Source organism: Gorilla gorilla, chromosome 1 (assembly GCF_029281585.2).
Source record: "Gorilla gorilla gorilla isolate KB3781 chromosome 1, NHGRI_mGorGor1-v2.1_pri, whole genome shotgun sequence".
Lineage (NCBI taxonomy): Eukaryota > Metazoa > Chordata > Mammalia > Primates > Hominidae > Gorilla > Gorilla gorilla.
This window is the reverse complement of record NC_073224.2, coordinates 195,604,309-195,624,905: the sequence shown is the minus strand read 5'-3', so window position 1 is coordinate 195,624,905 and position 20,597 is coordinate 195,604,309. Positions and strand designations below refer to the sequence as shown.

Genomic DNA, 20,597 nt, shown 5'->3' with positions numbered 1-20,597 from the left:
AAACTCAGTGCCAATAGCATGTCAGCATCCAGCGCTTTCTCCTTTCACAGTTTATCTCCAACACAATCGTATTCTGACACCAAGACAGTTTGTTGATTACATAAGCACTTGTCTCTGGTGTGCAATCTGATAATCAGACCCACTCTTTCTCTTCAGACAAAGAGACCAATAAATCTCACCCTTTATAAGTACAGGTGCAAGACAAAGCCCTTTACTGGCATTTAGCAAAATGAGTATTTCTCTAGTTTTTTTTTTTTTCATGATAACAACAACAAAAACAAGACATGGTTAGGGACTGTGCAGCAGCCCAGCTGCTAGAGATAGAGACTTGAGGAGCTGGAGCAGATTCTAGAGGTCAAAGGGAAAGGGCTTGGGAAGGAATGAAACACTTCCCATCCTATCTCTGTCAGAACCACGTCTCCAGGCCGACTCTCAACTGAAACTAAGAAGGGACCTCAAGAAGGGTACTAACACATTCCTAATAGGAAGCAGTAAAAGTAAGAGTCTCTCTGCGTGTGCTAGAGACTTGTTCAAACTGGAATCCTTCTTCCTACTGTCCAGCACTGAGCCTGCTTCTCTCCCCAAGCATGTGCCCATGTGTGTGCACGTGTCATACGCATGTGCGTGCACACGCACACACACACTGGGGTTAAGAACTTCTTGTGCACAAGAGAGAAAATCCTGCCAGAGGAACTACTTAAGTATAATCTGGAGGTTTGGGACTGTTCCTCACACTTACTAATGAGAGATTTTCTCTGGTTGGAATGACCTCCATCCCTACCCGCAAAAGGCACCAACTGCCAGGCTGGATGAGGTTTCAGAATGACAGCCCCCATCCTGTGTCTATGCCTCTCGGAGATACAATTCCATCTGGTACGGAGACAGGGCAAAATTTATATGATCTGAGGTTTTCCAAACAAGACTTTACTTACTTACTCAAAATAACAAGTCAGCAGTACAGTTGTTTTTGGGAGAGACAGAAAATAACTCCTTGACAATATTCATCCATTTAAGGGACACGTATCAAGTGTTTACTTGGTAGCAGACCCTAATGATGGGATGGAGATGGATCAGGTCTAGTTTCTTCCCTCAAAGAACTTATAGTCTAGTGAAAAGACAGATAAATAATTATAGTATAAAGTATCTGATCAGTTCTATGTTGGAATAAGCACAACTCAATCTGGGGATCAGGGAAGGTGACCCTAAGCAGAGTCCTGGAGGTCAAGCAGGAGTTGGCGGGGAGAGTGGGAACTCTGTGCCGGCAGGAGGACCATCATGTGAAAAGACAGACTGTAAGAGGGCAACCTCTGGGTGAGGGGAGCTAGGTGGGAGATGAAGCAGAGAGATATGAGGCTGGCCAAAAAAGGATGGACAAGATCATGGCGAGTTTTGAGCTCTGGAAACCTGAGACAAAATGGCAGACCCGGTGCCTACAGAACAACCACATTTTCACTTTTAGAACAGCCTTCGTAATAAAGATCCCAACTACCACTCCTACTCCCCTCCAAATTATGTATGTGCATCCTTGGGTGAAGCTTTCTAGAGAGAAGAAACTGTTCATCATAGTCTCACAATCCCTCCTCCCATTCCCACAAAAAGTAGCAGCAGCAGCCTTACTCTAAAAGAAGTCCCTCTTCTTCCGATACTCTCAAGCATCCACTCCTGCCCAGGGTCAAGCTCCCGCAGAATACTGTTACATTCCTAAACAGGTAGCAAACTTACTAAAATTTGGGCCTGCCTGTCTACGTAAGGACAAGAGGACATTAGCCTTTCAAGGCCAGTGGAGGGCTCAGGTAACTGGCTGGCTTAAAGAAAGTCTTTCCTTCCCTTCGCATAAGCAAGGGAATTTTCATCATCATTAAAATGGTGATTTTTCAAAAAGGGCAGAAAAGTCAGATTAGCGCCCCCTGGTGGTATAGGTAAATCCCAGGGGAAAGGGGAAACCCCAGCAGAGGAAGGCGAAAACCAGAACCCAACATCATTAGTTGGAATAACAAAAGGCTTAAGAGGCTAGGCGCCTTGGCAGATGGATGCCTGCAACAAAAGCCCCACCTGGGTCAGCTGGCAAACACTGGCATCGAATTCAGGAGCAACCTCGAGACCTCCTATCTGGGCTAAGTCAGCCTCAGGGCCCACCAGGGTCAAACAGGCTCATCCCCAGCCTTCTTACCAAGGAGACTGTTTGGGATAACTCAAGATACCTTTTTCACCTATTTCATTCACATGTAGAAGATAGGTCTCTAAATGAAGGCACAAAGTCTCTAATGTACCTCAGCCCCAGACTCTTAAAAGATTCTCATCACCCCTGCTACCACACATTCTTAACCCCTGATTGCACCACAGCCTGTTGGCCACCACTGAGTGCATTACATGACATGTCACAGGGAAAAGTAGCCACAGAAGACTTCACATAGTTCTGGGAGTTAGAACTTGCAGGGGCTCCTCCCCTCTGCCAATGGCTCTTTTGAGCCTCCAGCAATCATTAAAATCTCAGTTAGGCCCAGTTTCACAATCTGTAAAATGCAATCAATACTAACCTGCTGACAAGGAGGCCAAGTACAGTACCCACCTAGGATAAGGAGATTTCAGCCTTGGCCAGCCAGGTCTCATGCTTCACTCAGACCACTCTTCTCTTCCCTCGGTGACAGAATGTACCTTCGACAAACTCAACCTACGCTTCACACAGGACCACTTTACAGGAGGACAGAGTAACAATGCCAGAAAGCTAAGAAGGCCTGAACATAACCCTGCCTTCCAAGTGGCTGAAATCTTTACCTCTTGCCAAGGGGCCCTAAGGGAAATTGAACTGGAAAGAACTTGAACCCCAGAAATGCCATTCTGTTCCTGGTCTCTAAGTGCCGGTCACCAGGAAGGGATGCTGGGGAAGCAGGGGTAGACTAAGCCACTGCTCTCCCTGGGTCCCCAGTAACAACAGTGACCTGAGTGGAGTGGCAGACTTTATAAAACCTAACTGCTAGGTCTAGTGTGTACTTGCCTTAAGCATTGATAAGCCCTATGCTTTCTCTAAGTGGCCTATATAGAGCACCAAGGATTCCAAAATTCCCCTCCCAGCAGCCCTTGCTGCCCACTTCCAGGGCCCTTACCTCTGTACAGAATGGGGTAAGCTGTGGATGGACTACAGGCTGGACATACATGTGAAAGGTAGACTCAATCTCCATGGTCCGGCCATTTAGCTTTAGGATGGGGAACTCGATGATTTCCTGGAGTGCCAAAGATACAGAAAAGGAAAAATAAGTTATTGTAATCAACCATTTCCAACAGTAGCTCCAAGTCAACAAAGAATGAGTGTTTTGGATTCATTAGTGTTTTGGGTTCATTAGCTCCTGCCAGGCCGAACCCAAGATTGAGTGAGACGGCACCAGCAGTTACAATCCTAACCTTCCCACTGCTAATATCCTCATAGGTTCCAGGGACTGGACACAGCCCTCATCCCCATTGTTTCTGGAAATGGGAAGGAAGACAGTGGTATCATCTGCCCCAGTTTCTCCAACTGGTTCTCTAGCAGAGGCTTGCTAACTTGAGCCCCTAAGAATACGCCCTTCTTTCTCTTGCCCAGGTCCCTGTCCTGAAATGGGTCTGATCACCTGCCATATAGACAACCAGCCATCAGACCAATGCATAGATTTCCTTGTATGAAGTTTGAACCAAGCTGGTAAGTTTCTTCATTAGTTCTTATTTTTCAAAAAAAGATAAAAAATAAAGCCAAAGGGGATCCCAAAGAGAAGGAGAAAAGTGAGTAACAGTAATAGGAGCTAGCGCCTCCCACCTTTCAGGCAGCACACACTACCTCTACAACGCCAGCCCAATCGCTTAGCTAGCCTTTCCCAGTCCACTGAAACATAATGGAAGAGAAGGAGGAGGAGTGACAATTTGTTTGGTGTCTCTAAGATTAATCTGTCTCCGCTATTTAATAGAGATGCACAGCACCAAGGTCCTGGTGTGCAAACAGGCTTGCAGAACGCTGGCTGTGCAGCACGCCTCATACATCGCTCCTGGGAAGGGAGGAACGCACCAGAGGGGGGAGAGGGCAGAAGAGAGTACATGCGTACCAGAGAGAAGAGGGAAAGCGAGGAGAGAGAATAAAAAAAATTATTGCTTTTTAATATTCAAAAACAGTTTGCAAAATTTAATCAAAGCAGAGGAAAAGCTAACATTTTTACCACTTTGACATTTTTATTAGCGCTTTCATAAATTTTTAAAACATGAATGGAATTAGTTTACAACACACAAAAAAAACTGCCCTGAAAACATCTGGAAGAGACAAATAGGAAATAATAAAAAAAATAAATAAAAGCAAAATTCTCTGAGTAAAATTAGCATGTGGAAAGGGCCTCCACTGCAGAGAGAAAAGAAGGGGACTCTGCCTATTCAGTGGCCCCAATAGTCAGCTCCGGCAGCACCCCTTCCCCAGGTCCTTCATTCTGGAGAAGACCTTTCCAGTATCATTAAAATCAAGGTAAAGTGGTTCTCTCCAGAGACAGCCTGGAGAAGCAACACAAAACGGATGACACCTGACTGCACTTAGGAAATTAATGGGTGGGAAAACACAAGGAGAAATGGTCAATCTCCTTGATGTCCCAGGAAAGCCAGGTATCCTCTCGGCAAAACATACCCACTAATATTGGGCTTGTTTTTAAAGCATCTATTTCAAATCCAACACATCAGGACCGAAAACCAAATCAAGTCAGTCAGACTTCATGCCAGAGAGATTCAAAGATTGTGGTTGCCTTGTCTCCGTGGGCTGATCTCCAAAGATGAGGAAGCTGACAGGAGCTTATTCCCAGAGATAGAAAGGGCAAAATGGCTGCAAGGCTGAGGCAGAGGGGAGAGAAGGGAGGCCCAGACTGCTGCTTAGACCAGGTAATACCTCTCCTTCCAAGGTGAAGAGAGGGGGACACTCATTTCCCAATTCCCTGGACCTTCTGTTCCCCAAGAAGCATTACATACAGAGTAAATGGGGGTTTGGAACTGAATAACAAAATCGAACACACACCAAAAAAATACACATTGGTCCCCCTGCAAAATCAGGTATCCAGGATTCCAAGAGCCAACTCTGAGGTGTGGCCCATGAATCAGGCTCATCTGACTCCTGATTTTTCCGATGTGTCTGTCCTTCCTCTTCCCCTAAGTAGAAGAAACACTTCCTCAACAGAAAGAGCTCTATAGCCTGGTGAGTTTGGCTGCCCTGGTGTCTAAGGAAACAAATACAGCCAGCTCCTCACTAACAATGTTAGCTGGGCCCACAATGAAATTTAACCTGTGACACAACTGTACTTTTCATTTAAACTTTCATTTGGAGAGCAGCAGTGTTTGGAGACCTACAGTTTGTCCTGCTAATAAAGACAAGTGTTGGGACCTTTAAGGATGCCATTCATCTTTGGCTTTTTATTAAATTCAATTTTCTTAAGCCCATAATACATTATGAAATTAGGAGTTGACATTCCTCTGGAAATAAAAATATCTATCAAACATTAATAGAAAAAAACCCTCTATTACCAAGAATTTATGGCTTAAAGTTGATCTCTTTCCACTTTTTTACAAGCACATGGTTTGTTTTAGATATCCGAAATGCTATTATAGATCTAGGATTTCATTAGTATTTATTATAAAATAGTATGTGCTTCAGCTTCCACTCTGACCAGCACCAAGTCAACATCCCCAGCAGACTCTCTGGAAACTTGGCCTTTGGGTTTCCCCACTGCAGCAAATAACAGCAAATACTGCAGCTCAATATTCAAACTTTCCTGATGTTAGCTTCCTCACCCATAGGGAAATGGGGCCAACTAAGTGCTGAAACTCAGTGCCATGCTCCCAGAGAGGAAGAACAAGCCAGACTCGGATCCATGCAAAAAAAAAAAAAAAGGAGGGGGGTAGGCCCCTGAAATTCCCAGGGTGCTTACACCCAAGGCTCAGGACACATCAAATTGGGCCTATTATAAACATATCTCTGATAATGCTAGCTCATCAGCCAAGCCTTCTCCCCAAGACCAAGAAGAGGTGGTTTCAAGCACCAGTCTCAAAACGTGACTTTGCAAGGGCCCTTCCTCCACAACATGAGGAGCTGTTATTAACAATGAGCCTACACACTGGCATATTCACTTGAGCTACTGAGGATGCAAAAGAGAAGCTTCTGAGAAAAGACTCTCTGAGAAATTAGAGCAGCAAGGACCTCACTGAGGTACTTCTTACCTTCCCATATTGCCCAGCCAGTACTTCCATAGTTCCCAGAACCTCAAAATACTGGCCCAAACAGCCCAGTAGTGGGAGAGGTGCCCCAATCTGCACCAAGTTGGCACAACTCTGCAGCCAGGGCACCTGAAGCATGACAAACATTTTGAAGATTTTTAGCTGATAATGATCAGAGATGGAACCCCAACACTACAGGTTAGTGGCATTAATCCCAACACAAAGATTTGTGACAATGTGCCCAAGTGCCAGCCTCTATGTCCAGTTGCTCAGATAATGAAACTGTTATTCCTGACCCTGACCTTTTCTCTCAGCCAATTTCATCATTCCCCTAGGAAGAGGTTTATTTCAGAAACAGTTTTGTGTAAAAGTAGCACCAGGAAGGAAGGAAGGACCAGTCGTATTTACCAGCCCTCTTTCCCTATCCTAATAATAGCTTTACAATTCTTTGCCTTTGTATGCCATTTGCATTCAATTAAACTACCTGAGTGCCTACTTTGTGTAGGCTATCAGACAGGGGCTGGAGCAGGACTAGAGATAAGATGTAGTCTCCACTTTGGAGAAGCACATGGACTATGAGTGGAAAAGATAGGCAAACAAAGAACAGTACACTGTGATAAATACCTTAGTGGAGGGACGTACACAGTGTTACGTTTTTCCATTCACAAAAGTGTAGTTTCACATACATTTTCTTATTTTACCCTCCTTAATCCTGGCAGACAGGTTACATCATCATCACCATCACCATCTTCAGGTCGTAAATCAATACTATTAAGCATCTACTATTCAGCAGGCAGGGGCTGGCTGTAGACACAGAGATGAATACAATGAAAGGTGGCTCCTCTCTCTGAGATGCTCAAGTCTGGGCAAAGGGTGAAGAAGAGCTGGCCTCCAGTGCTCTCCAAGACATGTGGAAAATGCAATCGTTTTATTCCATTTATTGTTTACTACGTGGCAGATACTGTGCTAATAGGAATGATCTCATTTAATCCTCCTAACTCATGAGGTGGGAATCATAGTCATCCCTATTTCACAAATAAACTAAGGCCCAAAGATGTTAACTCACTTGCTGACACTTACACTGCTTGTGAGGGACAGAGCTGGAACTCCAAAATGGGAAAATGAGAATGAGACTTAAAAAGAGTAGGACTAGCAGCTTTCAAAATATGAAGGGTCAAGAAAGATCTGGTTCTCTTAGTCTAAAAGGCTATCCTGTAGAGAACTCAAGTCTACCATCTAGAAAGAGAGGCTGCTCTCAAATTTTAAGAGCAATGAATGTGGACTATCCAGGCAGAAAAGTTCTAGAGTTTGCTACTGAAAAGACTCCACCATGGCTGCAGTAACACAGATGGCACAGATGGCATCAGGGAAGGCAGGAACCATGTGCCTTCAGTGTGATCTCCAGCACCTAATTCCTGTGCTGGCACACAGGCTTCACTCTCTCAACTTTTGTTGTGTAATCACATGAAAGGGCTGCTAAGTGGAGGAGACAAGCCAAAGGCCTAGCTGTACCAAAAGACACAAAACTCTCCGCAGAATCAGAGAGGGGAAATGATCTGCCTAAGATGTCAAAGATGGTCAGTGGTACAGCCAGGATTCAAACTCAGATATTTCACAGTTCAAAGCACTTTCTACTAGATCTACTCTCATCTCTGAGTGGTTTCCTCCCTGAACTACTATAAACCACTAAATCCCAGTCTTACCTAGGGTAATCAACTGTTTGGTTGATCAGGACCAAGGGTTTCCTGCAACATAGACTCTTTTTTTTTTTTTTTTTTTTTGAGACGGAGTCTTGCTCTGTCGCCCAGGCTGGGGTGCAGTGGCGAGATCTTGGCTCACTGCAAGCTCTCCCTCCCGGGTTCACGCCATTCTCCTGCCTCAGCCTCCCGAGTAGCTGGGACTACAGGAGCCCGCCACCACATCCGGCTAATTTTTTTGTGCATTTAGTAGAGACAGAGTTTCACCGTGTTAGCCAGGATGGTCTCAATCTCCTGACCTCGTGATCCACCCGCTTCAGCCTCCCAAAGTGTTGGGATTACAGGCGTGAGCCACCGCGCCCGGCCAACATGGACTTTCAATGCTAACACTGAAACACCATTCACAAACTACCTACAGCACTGGGCTGTCTGCCAACGGTGGATGAAAACTGGCCATAACTTAACAGATAAGAACAAAAGCCTCAGAATTGGGATTTTTCAAATATCCAAGGTTCCAAACCTATTGTACCTACTGTCACCCTCAATATTGTCCCTCTAAATCTTTTGTTGAGGAGAGAGAAGACAGAAATAAAAATGAAGCACCAAACAAGCATTCATCTACCTTGTAAAATGGGTTGGAGCAGAGATTTTAAACACAGCTTTTTTTTTTTTTTGAGTCGGAGTCTCACTCTGTCACTCAGGCTGGAGTGCAATGGCACAATCTCCGGCTCAATGCAACCTCCGCCTCCCAGGTTTAAGCAATTCTCCTGCCTCAGCCTCCCAAGTAGCTGGGATTACAGGCACCCGCGACCACACCCGGCTATTTTTGTATTTTAAGTAGAGACAGGGTTTTACCATATTGGCCAGGCTGGTCTCAAACTCCTGACCTCAAGATCTGCCCGCCTCGGCCTCCCAAAGTGCTGGGATTACAGGCTTGAGCCACCACGCCCGGCCCCTGGCTGCTCTCTAATTGCTCAGCTAGGAACCCCCAATGATTTCCTTGATAAACTGAGGACACAACTGCAACAGCATTTCAAATGAAATTTCACACCCACGATCAGTAGATTACAAGAAATAAATGTGTAAGTTGCTTTCGGGGTATTCAAACTCCCTCCAACTGAAGTGTCTGCAGAAATAAAAATAAATTTGAAGATAGAATAACAACAACAAGAGGATTTAAGCAGAAGGCACTTAGGTTAGACTGTTGGGATTCATAAAACTGGGACAGAGGGTTTATAAATTCTGTTTTTTTGTTTGTTTTTGAGACAGGGTTTTGCTCTGTCACCCAGGCTGGAGTACGGTGGCATGATCTCGGCTCACTGCAACCTCCGCCTCCCAGGTTCAAGTGATTCTCATGCCTCAGCCTCCCAAGTAGCTGGGATTACCATGCCCAGCTAATTTTTGTGTTTTTACTAAAGACAGGGTTTTGCCACGTTGGCCAGGTGGGTCTCAAACTCCTGGCCTCAAGAGATCTGTCTGCCTTGGCCTCCCAAAGTGCTGGGATTACAGGCCAGAGCCACTGCACCCAGCCCAGAGGGTTTAATAGAGTAGCATTCTAGCCCTTTTTTCCTAAGCATAGATTCTCCTCTGCCTGAGCTGATGTTTCTATGTCCTATCTGAAATAAGAGAATGAGCAGATCATTTTTCATGGCTTCCCCCTCCCAACCTAGGAAGAAGGAACTGGCTTTCCTTCAAAACAACTAATCTATTCCTTCAACCCTCGGAAGAAAATTCCAAAAAGTGTGTGTCCCTGCACTGAAAGGTTTGATAAAATCTAAAAGCAACACATACCACAAGGTAGAAAATGCAGTCCCTGGAAAACATGTGGGTTTTACCCAAATATTTAGTTTTGGATAAAAGTCTCATGCAAAGACGGGCCCTTTCTCCAAGGATCAAGAAGCCTCCTGGCCACAGGGAAGAGGGGAAGTTGGATGGGAGAAGTGAGGGCTACACTGGGCAATGGGGTATGGTTTGCAATAACAGTTTCTCCCTTGGAAAAAAAAAAAGACATTTTATGCACAAGGAGCTTATTTCTTAAACAAACACTCGTGGTTTTGATTTACACCACAGTCTGCTCCTAAATAATTTATGGCGGGTTAAATTTATTGCCAAGCCCTGGCTGGCTGCAAATTCGAATTGCCAAATAATTAGATTTTAGGGCAAAGCTTATAAATTACCCGTCGATTTGTCCGGACTTGTTTGTCAGTTGCTTTGTGCTTCGGGTCATCTTTGGCATTTGGCTGTTTGGGTTTTAATTGCTGATTTACACTTTGACAGATGAGAGCTGATGCTCAAAGTTTCAGGACAAGGAAGGGTAAAAAATCGGAGCTTTAAAAGGCTGATTTTTCACCTACATGTCCCCCTCTCCCCATCTCCATAGACCCCAAAGCAATTAAAATATAGAAAAGAGGCTGAAAATAGACACTGCTATTCTTTATTCGAGGAGAGTATGGGTGCAAAGTGAATTATAATTTACCCTTATTGAAATCTGAATTTTTCAAAAACATAATACCAATAAATGAAGGAGACCAAGTCTTAGAAACCACATCCTCACCTGAGGTGTGCACACCTGTGTCTCCCTCTGTATGTACATGACTCAGAAACAGCCACAGTTCAAACATTTTTACATATTCAATTGTAAATAACTTCAGATATTAGTGGCTTCTGTGAAGCTGACCCTTCAAGGGCACCAAACAACCAAATGATTTGTTTGTAGCTACCTGTAGACACACATTTGTCATGAAATTAATTTAAACAAATCTCAGGTTATGTGCTAGAGAGGTCCCCTGGAGGCATCACTAAGGAAGGGCCTAGAAATGGAAGGGTGCCAAGCCCAAAAAAATCTCTCTGGATAGTACTCTGGCTCTATCAGTATGTTGATAAGAGGGCCTGATCTCTCTGTGTTTCCCAGAGAAGCAGGGCCTGCCTCCCAGTCACCTGCTGTATCCCAACAGCTTATTAGGAGGTTGTGGATCAGAATAATACTAGTACTAGTTCTACTAATAAGAGCTAATACCTATAAGCCATTACATATCAAACACTGTTTTGAGCACTTAATATGTTTAACTCAGTTTATCCTCCCTTCAGTCCTATAAGATTGGTACTATTATTAACCCCACTTGGCCAATAAGGCAACTGAGGCATAAAGAGTGCAAGCAACTTGCCCAAGGTCATACTACCAGTAGGTAGTCAAGACTCAAATCCAGACAGTCCAGTTTTGGAATCCATGCTTTTAACTACTATGCTCTACTGATTCTCATCAGAACAGCGTCTACCTCAGCTCCCCTCACTTTGAAGGTCCAGAGTCCACATTCTGGGACTTGGGCACATGCAGCCAAAGCCTGTTCCATCAGTCACCCAACAAAGTGGAGGAAAGGCATGTGTCTTGCTCAGGATCACAAGATGAATCAGAGGCTTGGTTAGACAAAGACCATTTTTCAAACCAATTCAAACATTGCCTTAAGATACACTGGGGGGGTGAAGAAATGGCGGTGAGTAACAAGTGATCAAGACAGGACCAGGCCCACTCAGGCAGACTGAGAATTCTGGTCAGACTACTTGGCCAGGAGCCAGGGAAGCTGGCTGGGCTACAGGAGGCCTTGCTCAATAATCCCCATCCATAGCCCCAGGGACTGCTGATCTCTTCACAGAATACTGCATGCCTGTGGGGTGGTTCATAGATTCCCTGTTCTCTGCCCACAAATGATGGCCAGCAGCCAGGAAGGTAAACAGTTGTGCTGGCATGACAATAGATTTTTAAAAATTCACTGACTAGTAAGCAAGCAATACACAAACGGATACCCGCCCCCCATCCCCGCAATGCACTGAACACATTTCTCACACACTGTCCCATATGATCCCACATCTCCGTAAGCAGGCAGGAATCACTCCCCTGTTTTGCAGATGAGAAAGCTAAGAGGGTCAGCTGTTGTCAAACCACAGTCCCATCACTTGAGAACTTGTTAGAAATGCAAATTTCTGGCCTCCACCCTAGCCTTTCAGAATCAGAAGCCCTGGGGATGGGGCCAACAGCCTTGGTTTTAACAGCCCTCCAGGTGACTGACGCTCGCTGAAGTCTGAAGTTTGAGAACCGCTGGTCCAGACTACAGCAGTGTTTCTCAGACTTCAAATGACCTGAGGAATGTGTCAGATTGCAGGTTCTATTTCAGTATATTTAGTATATTCAGATTATATTTCAGTATATTCTATTTCAGTAGGGCCGGCATGACATTCTGCATTTCTAACAAGCTCCCAGGTGATGAAGATGCTGCTGGTTCTCAGACCACAATTTAAACAGCAAAGGTGTAGTCTAGAACATTTATGTGACTAACTCCTTATCGCTGAGGTACTGACCAAATGAGAATCAGAGCCTATGGCTCTCAGCTCCCTTCTCAGAGCAAACCCTTACTTGGCCCACTTTAAGCACCCGAGTCAAGCCCTCTAAGTCTGCTAACCATCGCTAGCTCTTATCACTAGACATTTCATCCTCCTTGCTGCCAAGAGCTAGGGCAGAAAAACAGGCCTGTCACATCCAACAACTTCACAGAGTAGACTGGCACATCTCTGTCAGGGAGCTAGCAAAAAGTCTTCTTGTCATGGCAGTGCCTGCTTCCTTTAGGAATACTGTCAAGACCAGGGCATCAGCTACCCTCAGAGTGCTCAGCACACTATTGTCTCAGCCCTCCAGAAAAAAACCTTCCTCTGTCCAGATGAACCAAAAAGCAGGACTGGATACCTCTCCTATGAGAAGACCGCTCATTACAGACACAAGCCAGGAGCTTATCCGGTCTATCTAACTGCCTCTGGTCCTGAGAAAGGCCTCTCCAACCCTGGCCACAAATTTGGAGCAGGATCACAGAATTCCTGCATATCCTAAGGCACCTACTTGGGGACTCCTTGCTATCCTCACCAGCCACCACATTCAACACCATCCACCATGAATTTCCTTTCAGGTCTGCCCCCGACATTGTTTCTCTAGTCACATTACCTTTCCAGTGAAAGTAGACATGATCAAAATGCCATGTTTCATCTCATTCATCAGCCCTACCCACCCATCTGCAACTACCAATCCCGTTCAGTTGACCAGTTGGCCTTTAAAATGCCGCTAGTGTTGTGAACAACGCAGACATGTCCCTGCATTTCCAGACAATGCAATCTCAAATCATGGCTCTCAGTTTTATCACACTTTTAGAGAGCAAGATTCCAAGCTTTCTAGCCAGTTATTATCCTATCTACCTAACCATCACTACCTACCTCCTCTAGGCCAATGGCCAAACAATGCATCAAATAGGTCCTAGAGGAATAACTACCCACATTACCACTAAGGAACTCAACTATAACAGCTCTGCCTGTTATGTTCTCCCTGATACGGATCTTCTACTCAGAGTACCCCATTTACAACAACTATAGATTCCATGCGCCACTCCTTAACAAACCTCAGTATCACTGACTCCTCAGTAGTCCACTAGTCTCCAAAAGAGTTATGAGCTACATAAGAACATGGTTCTCAAGCCTGTTTCCTTCCTAGCACACCTAAGGGTTACAACATGTGACTTCTCCCCATTCTCACCATCGCCAACCAACTAACATCCTAGTCCAACCCACTAGCATCTCTCTCAAGTACTGCATCCGTACCAGTCTCCCAACATACATTTTTCATACATTTTTAACCTCTTGGAACAACTTCCTTTCCATTCCCATGGACTCTGGCTTATAACATCTATTTCTGTTTCTTCTTTTCCACTCAGTAATACATTCAAATTTCCTTTTCCGGCTCCCCAACTGTACCCCCATTGTAGAGTATGAACACTCCTTTACTTTCAGCAACGTCGGCATCTCCAAATAAGTGCCTCTGCCAGCACCTAACCCTCAGATCAGCCCTTGGCTGGAATGGCCTTCCAGGACTAGACACTGACCATACACTACAACAGAAGTAGAGCCACTTGTGTATCAGATCTGTTTTGCCCCCACAGGCCTTCCAGATCTCCTTACTGGCCAACTACATGCAGGGACAGGACCCAAACAGCAGCCTATCCCAAGGCACCTCTACATCCAAATAAAAGCTGCCCTGATGTTTGTCTCTCCCTCCAGATTTCTTCTTTCTGATTTACTTGCTTTCTGACTCTCCCAACACCTAACAGGGTTTTGTCTGTGGCAGCAGCATCAATACATATAAACGCCTTTCTGCCTGTGCCAGCCTGTTCACCCTTCTGCTGCAGACCTGCCAGCCTTTGCTGGGGGGTGGGGGGGGTAGCTGGTGTCAATGTGGGTACACTCTTGTTTCAGGCTTTTAGGCTATGGCTCAATTTTCACAGCTAGAGCTCAAAACTCATCACATAAATGTAAGAATGTGGGGGTTTTTTAAGTATCGTGAACACCCAGGATAAGAGGATAAAAAATAATCATCCCAATGGCATCTTAATCAAAATGATGCAAGATCCTTTTTCCCAATGAGATACAGAGATGCAGAAAGGGTCTCCTGATATCAGTTTCCTCATGTCAAACAATGGAGATCAGTCTACAAAAGAAGTATAATCAAGAGGGGAGAGGAAAAGCAGGGCAGGATGGAGGTAGGGAGAAGTGAAGCCTATGGACTTAACCTAAACACTCTTGGATTTCACTTCCCCCACTGTCCCCGCTTTCCAACCTGCTGGCTTTGCTTTCTATGGCTGTACCTGTTGCCAATGCTCAGAGGAAGCTCAGCCTCCACCCCCATGCCCTCCAGTCCCTTCTGATCCCACCAATCTCCACATTACCCAGACCTTCCTGCCTCTTCATCAGTCATTCCTTCCACACTAATCTCAATGTTAGTCAGCCAGCTGTTTATCTTTTTGAAGGGTCTAAACCTCCCTGGTCTATTGAAGGTGGGTCCTAGCAGATCCAGATCCAAATTCCCAATTTTTTTTTTTCAAGCAGGGGGAAGGTGAAGGGGAGGCGTCATGTCATTCCCCAGCCTTTGACTCTCCCTAGAGACCTAGCAGCCCACCCAAATGCCATGCTGAGGTATCAGCCTCCTGATAATGCCTCAGAGCCTTAGCCTTCTTGACAATACCTCAGAGCCTTAGCTCACACCATATCCACTTTCACCCACACCCCTTTTACCCACACTTTATTGGGTAAAATGCTCTGAAGCCTCTTCTAGCCTTTGTACTTCCACTTATAGCATCCCAATGACACCTTGTAGCTCGAATGTGAGAAACAGCGTAAAACTGATATAGATAATCCAACTAACTGAACAGTGAAATACTTGCCAGGTTCAAAGTCTTTATTCTCCTTTTACTTCATTTTCAATATTTCTACAAACAAGCCTGTAATCAAGGTCAGTTTTTCCAGACTTAGGCCATTTCATTCTGGCTTACTATGTGAACCCCTTCTTCTCTTCCTGCTATAACAGTTCTGAATGGCCTCAGGCCCACTTGTCCCTTTCTGGTCTCCTGAATTTCTTATAACATGAAAACTATGCAGCCCTCCCCCATACTGTGAGCAGGGTTGATCATTCCCATCCTTTGTGCCCCCACTGTACCAAGTACTTACCGTGTCATGGTGGTTATCATACAGCCTAATGGTTGTTACGCAAATGTCTGCCCTCCTTGACTATGAGCTCCTTGAGGGTAGAGACCATTCCTTACTTGTCTTTATACCCCTAGCATCTAACACAGAGCTTTAAGTTACTATCCAAAGAGTAAAAAGAGGCCTTTTCATTGCCTCTAAGGTGGTTATAATGAGGTCTTCCCCATTCCTTTGCTGACTTAGGCGGTTTTTTTATGTCCAACAAAAACTTTAAAAGGCAGCTCAGTGTCACTGTTATTTTACAATCCCTGATTTCACTCACCATTTATCAATGGCCCTATTCTTTAGAGCTCTTCCCCACCACCAACCTTAGCCCAGTGCCCAAAAAATCTGCATTCCAACAGCTGTCTCAGCCCTGGGGAGGCCACCAGGATAATAAGAGGCTAGGGGGGATGTTTCCTGATTTGCACTAAATTATGTGGTGATTTTGTTACCAGTGACCCAGTGTTCCCCAAGGAAAGTTCCTGGCCCCACCCCCAGGCAACTCCACAGCCTGCTACACACCATGGCAGCTTAAAGGTATAAACCCTGGGGAAGGTGGAGAAGCAGTCTGAATAGAGCAAATAAACCGCTTCGATCCTGCCTCTGCCATGCCAAACACACAAGCCAGTGCCACCATGCATCAGTGCTCCATTCCCCGAGATGTATATTTTGCTTCTACATTGCTATGTCTGCTCCAAATACAGACAGGCCCTTCGGCTTTCACGTGAAGTTGCAATACAGCCAAGACTCGGACACAGCAAACGCTTGTTCCCATTCCGGGAATACTAGTGAGGAGCCATAGTGGGAGCCAGGGGGAGGCCCATCCTTATGAGGGACCACCAGGAAACAGCAGCCTGTGGAGGAAGATGGCTTTGGAAGGAGGAGGGGCAAGGATCACATTTATGGAGGCAGTGACAAAAAAGACAAAGGGGCCTAGTGGGCCACCCCATTCCCACCATCACTGGCCATCAATAGAGGAATTCATTTATAGTGACCCTGAAAGAAGAGATGTGTTAAAGTAGAGATATAACTAGAAAGAAAGGCAATAATTGCTCTGATGGGCAGGGGAAAAATTATTCCAGGAGTCGGGAGCCTGTGCAAGAACACTTACAGCTCACACAGTCATCATAACTCAGTCCCCTCAAGCATTTTGTGCTCTGCTTATGGTGTTAACTTTAATGTCTTAACATATAACACCATCCACACTAACACAAAATACTACACACGCCAGATGAGGCTGAGTTATAGTTGCTGTGGGAAGCATAACTTTGAATTTCCTGATTTTGGTGCATTTAATCTCAACCATAATGTTACATTAACGTCGGTTTTGCATTTCATTTCCCAGTTTAGAAGAATAGCGTCAGCGCCTTCGCCTGTCTGTACAGAAAAAAGTACATGCTGACTGGGGCCACAGGCAGAGGGACCACAATCCAAGGATTAGGCTCTCCAGGAAAAAGGCCTGGGCCCCATCCCTCCCCACTGGAGGAGCTACAACCAGGACAAGCACATGGGAAGGGAAGGGTGGGTTCTTTCTCCAGGGAATTGCTTTTCTGTCCACTTAGTCACGGCAGGAACCAAGAACAGAGAGAAGGAAAGAAGCTAAACATGGGGCAAATAGCAATGTGTTGGGCAGGGCGGGGAGGTAGCACATGGGGTTAAGAGGATTCCTGCCTTTCAGCCTCGAACGAAGGAGAAAGAAATCAATATAGTTTGCTTTGTAGGGATCTTAACCAATTTCCTGTAAAGTTTTCCAAAATGTCTCTTTCACAAAAGACTAGTAATGATGTGGCAACTCTAGGTCACACCGAAACCCTCTGAATCTCTTCTACATTAGCCATCTCTGTTACCACCAACCCTCCCCACATACCCTTCAAAAATAACAGCACCTGGACAATTTTCTGGAAACGAGAAACTCCTTTACTCATAGTTCTAACTCAAAATGCAGATGGACTCTGTTCAAGGTTTCCGTAAAAATGAAAAAAATGCCCCTGTGGACAAAGACCAAACACTAGAAACCTCAACCCCAAACGTCATTTTTCTCCAAAGTTATGGGCACTTGAATACAGATGAGAAGGCAAACAGTCAGTAGGGCTGCTGCAGAGCAGAGACAAAAAGACTATGCAGGAGCCTGACGGATGGCCAGAGAACTTGGGGAGGAAAGTGGGTAGCCGCCAGGATGGCAGCTCCTCGGATGGGGGAGCTGTGCTGCACCCTCCCTCCCTGGTCATCCAGACAGCTGAGGTTACCTCCTCCTCCCAACGTGCTGTGGCCTATACCTCATTTTCCTCACTTACATTTGCTTTGGTCTCTTCTGAACACTGAGGTGGTGAGCGAACTTGCCCCAAGGTTAAAGATGCACAATTAAAGATCCCACCAAAGCTTTCAGGCTGCTCTCTGGGCCTCAGGGTCACAACAACCATCACTCGGTGCACATCCACACCAAAATGAGCAACATGAACTCCTGCTAGCGAGGACAAAGGAGGCACAATTCTCCTAAACCAGATAAAAAACTGCTTCTATGTCAGGAAACAATTCCTAACACAAGAAAGGAGCCACATTCCTGAAATGTGGACCCTCTAAAACATTTTAAACCATCTAAATTACATTTAAGTGAAAAAAGTGTTTTCAAATGAAAAAGTCTCCTATTCAACCAATACCTATCATGTTAATCTGAATCAAAACATGTAACACAAATAAAATGAGTGCAAAAACCAGAACACCAAAGCCTATAACTGGCAAGCCAACCACTCCAGTTTCACCTAGCTGAATAAAGTACAAAAATAAACAGCAAAACTGATGACAAATGGAAAATATCATGTTTTACCATGTTTATAACCAATGCTGTTACTCACCCAAGTACAACAGGGCTTACAGCTGTTAGTTTTTCGTGATTCCTTTAAGACAGTCCCAATAAGCTGACTCAACTAACTCAGGAACTTCTGGAAATCAAAGATAGATAAAAGAGCCCCACATTAAGCCTCCAAATAGGCCATGGCCTAAAACTGTTTCTGCCTCCTATATACTCAAGGGGTATGACACACTGTCATAAAAACAGAAGTGTACCATGCAGGATCTTGAGTACTGAAAGTTCCTGCTGGCTGTGGTGGCTCACACCTGTAATCACAGCACTTTAGGAGGCCGAGGTAGAAGTATCATTTGAACCCAGGAGTTTGAAACCAGCCTGGGCAACATAGTGAGACCCCATCATTATAAAAAATAAACAGAAAGTTAGCCAGGCATGATGGAGCATACCCATAGTCCCAGCTACTTGGTAGGCTAAGATGGGAGGATCGCTTGAGCCCAGGAGGTTGAGGTTGAAGGTTGAGGCTGCATTAAGCTGTGATCACACACTGCACTCCAGCCTGGGCAACAGAGCAAGACTCTGTCTCAAAAAAAAAAAAACAGAAACAAAAAACAGAAAAGGGAGCTGGTCAGGAGAGGAGCCTGGATGGTTCTCATTCATAAGCCCAGCCCTACTCCCAGGAGGCATGCAGACCTTACTCATAAAGAATCAGGCCGGGGGCAGTGGCTCATGCCTGTAATCCCAGAACTTTGGGAGGCTGAGGCGGGTGGATCACCTGAGGTGGGGAGTTCGAGACCAGCCTGACCAACATGGAGAAAGCCCATCTCCACTAAAAATACAAAATTAGCTGGGCACGGTGGCGCATGCCTGTAATCCTGGCTACTCGGGAAGCTGAGGCAGGAGAATTGCTTGAGGCAGAGGTTGTGGTGAGCCGAGATCACGCCATTGCACTCTAGCCTAGGCAACAAGAGCAACTTGTAGCCTGGGCAACAAGAGCGAAACTCCATCACAAAAAAAAAAAAAAAAAAAAAAGAATCAAGGGATCTCTGTCAAATGGACAGCCATCAAGCCGTTCTGAGACAGCACTAAGGAAGGCCGATCTAAGGTGTATACCTTATTCCGGTCCTTTTGCTGTCTCTTCTGGCAGTTCATTCTCATCCCAAATCTCAACCTTTCCTGCTTCCATTTAAACTTCTTTCTTTTTTGTCCCTATTAAAATCAAGAGCAAGTTGTTATCGTACTCCTTGGAATAATTACTCCTCACATGATGAATTTATTCAGTCTGAACAAGAAATCAGTCACCAAAACTATAATCAATTTATTTTCTAAGTTCTATTTTTGTGCCTCTAATGATTTGTGGTCTAATTCCTGAGCTTTTCCAATTTCTCCACTTCCCTTGTTGACCAGAAGACCTAAACAGCACAGGGGCTCTAATAAGAACCGACCTATGTTGACCTCAATGGAAGGATGCTGTTCTACCTAGGACTGACAACTTCTCCAATCCATCTTCTTGGCCTTCTCTGAATCCCATCAGGATCCTGCTACCTGCAAACCTTAAAAAAGCTCTCCCATAAAAAAGGGAGATTTTAAGTTGCTACTAACAAGTTTCAACCTGCCGTCCCTTTCCTGAAGGTGGTCTGATGGGTAGTCCAACACAGATGTCTGGCCCCAAACTCACCTTCCCAACTGTTGATCACAGCATTGTAGAGGTTTAATGAAGTCAAGATGCATTACATTTATCACTTGCCCTAGATCCACTCAAATCCATCACTATGTCACAGCAAGAAGTTAGATTGATCTGACAGGATTTGCTCTTCTTCACAAACCCATGTAAGTTATTACTCAGTGCCCCACGCTCTTCTAGCTGTTTGCTGATTGATTATCTGACGATCAGGTCAAGTATCTTCTCTGGAATCACAGTAAACTAACGGGTCTATAATTTCCAAGATCATTCGTATTCTCCTTTTAAAGATAAGCAAGACAGCAAATGCTTCTTCCCGAGTTCTCTGAAGCAACAGCTAATGCTTTGCTAATAATGAACCAGGGCAGCCAATTCCTTAAGTGCCCTTGGAATCACATCATCAGGGTTCATTGATTCTGGAGATAATCTTTAATCAGGCCCAGACCCTGGTAAACAATGTGAAGCCCGAACTCAGCCTGGGTCTGGAAGGTCTTGGTGCCTAAGTCTGGGAAGGAAGTTGGTGATACAAGCTGTTTAAATCTGTACTGCATGATGTCTTCAGCATTGTGATAAATAAATAAATAAATAAGTAAAAATAAAGCCCTTGAAAGAAAGATGAAAGGTGACACTGACAGACCAAACTGAGACATGATTCAGG

The 20,597-nt window shown here is 45.0% G+C and overlaps 1 protein-coding gene across 13 annotated transcripts in view; it reads right to left on the bottom strand.

Moving 5' to 3' along the window:
- The window catches only part of ERI3 (ERI1 exoribonuclease family member 3), a 134,350-nt gene that overhangs the window by 95,443 nt on the left and 18,310 nt on the right, over positions 1–20,597 (bottom strand). For all 13 annotated transcript variants that reach the window (XM_055347154.2, XM_019017156.3, XM_019017135.3 and 10 more), the window contains one exon: positions 3,105–3,221. In XM_055347154.2, coding sequence (XP_055203129.1) covers positions 3,105–3,221 — 117 coding nt within the window. The remainder of the gene's footprint in view (positions 1–3,104; positions 3,222–20,597) is intronic.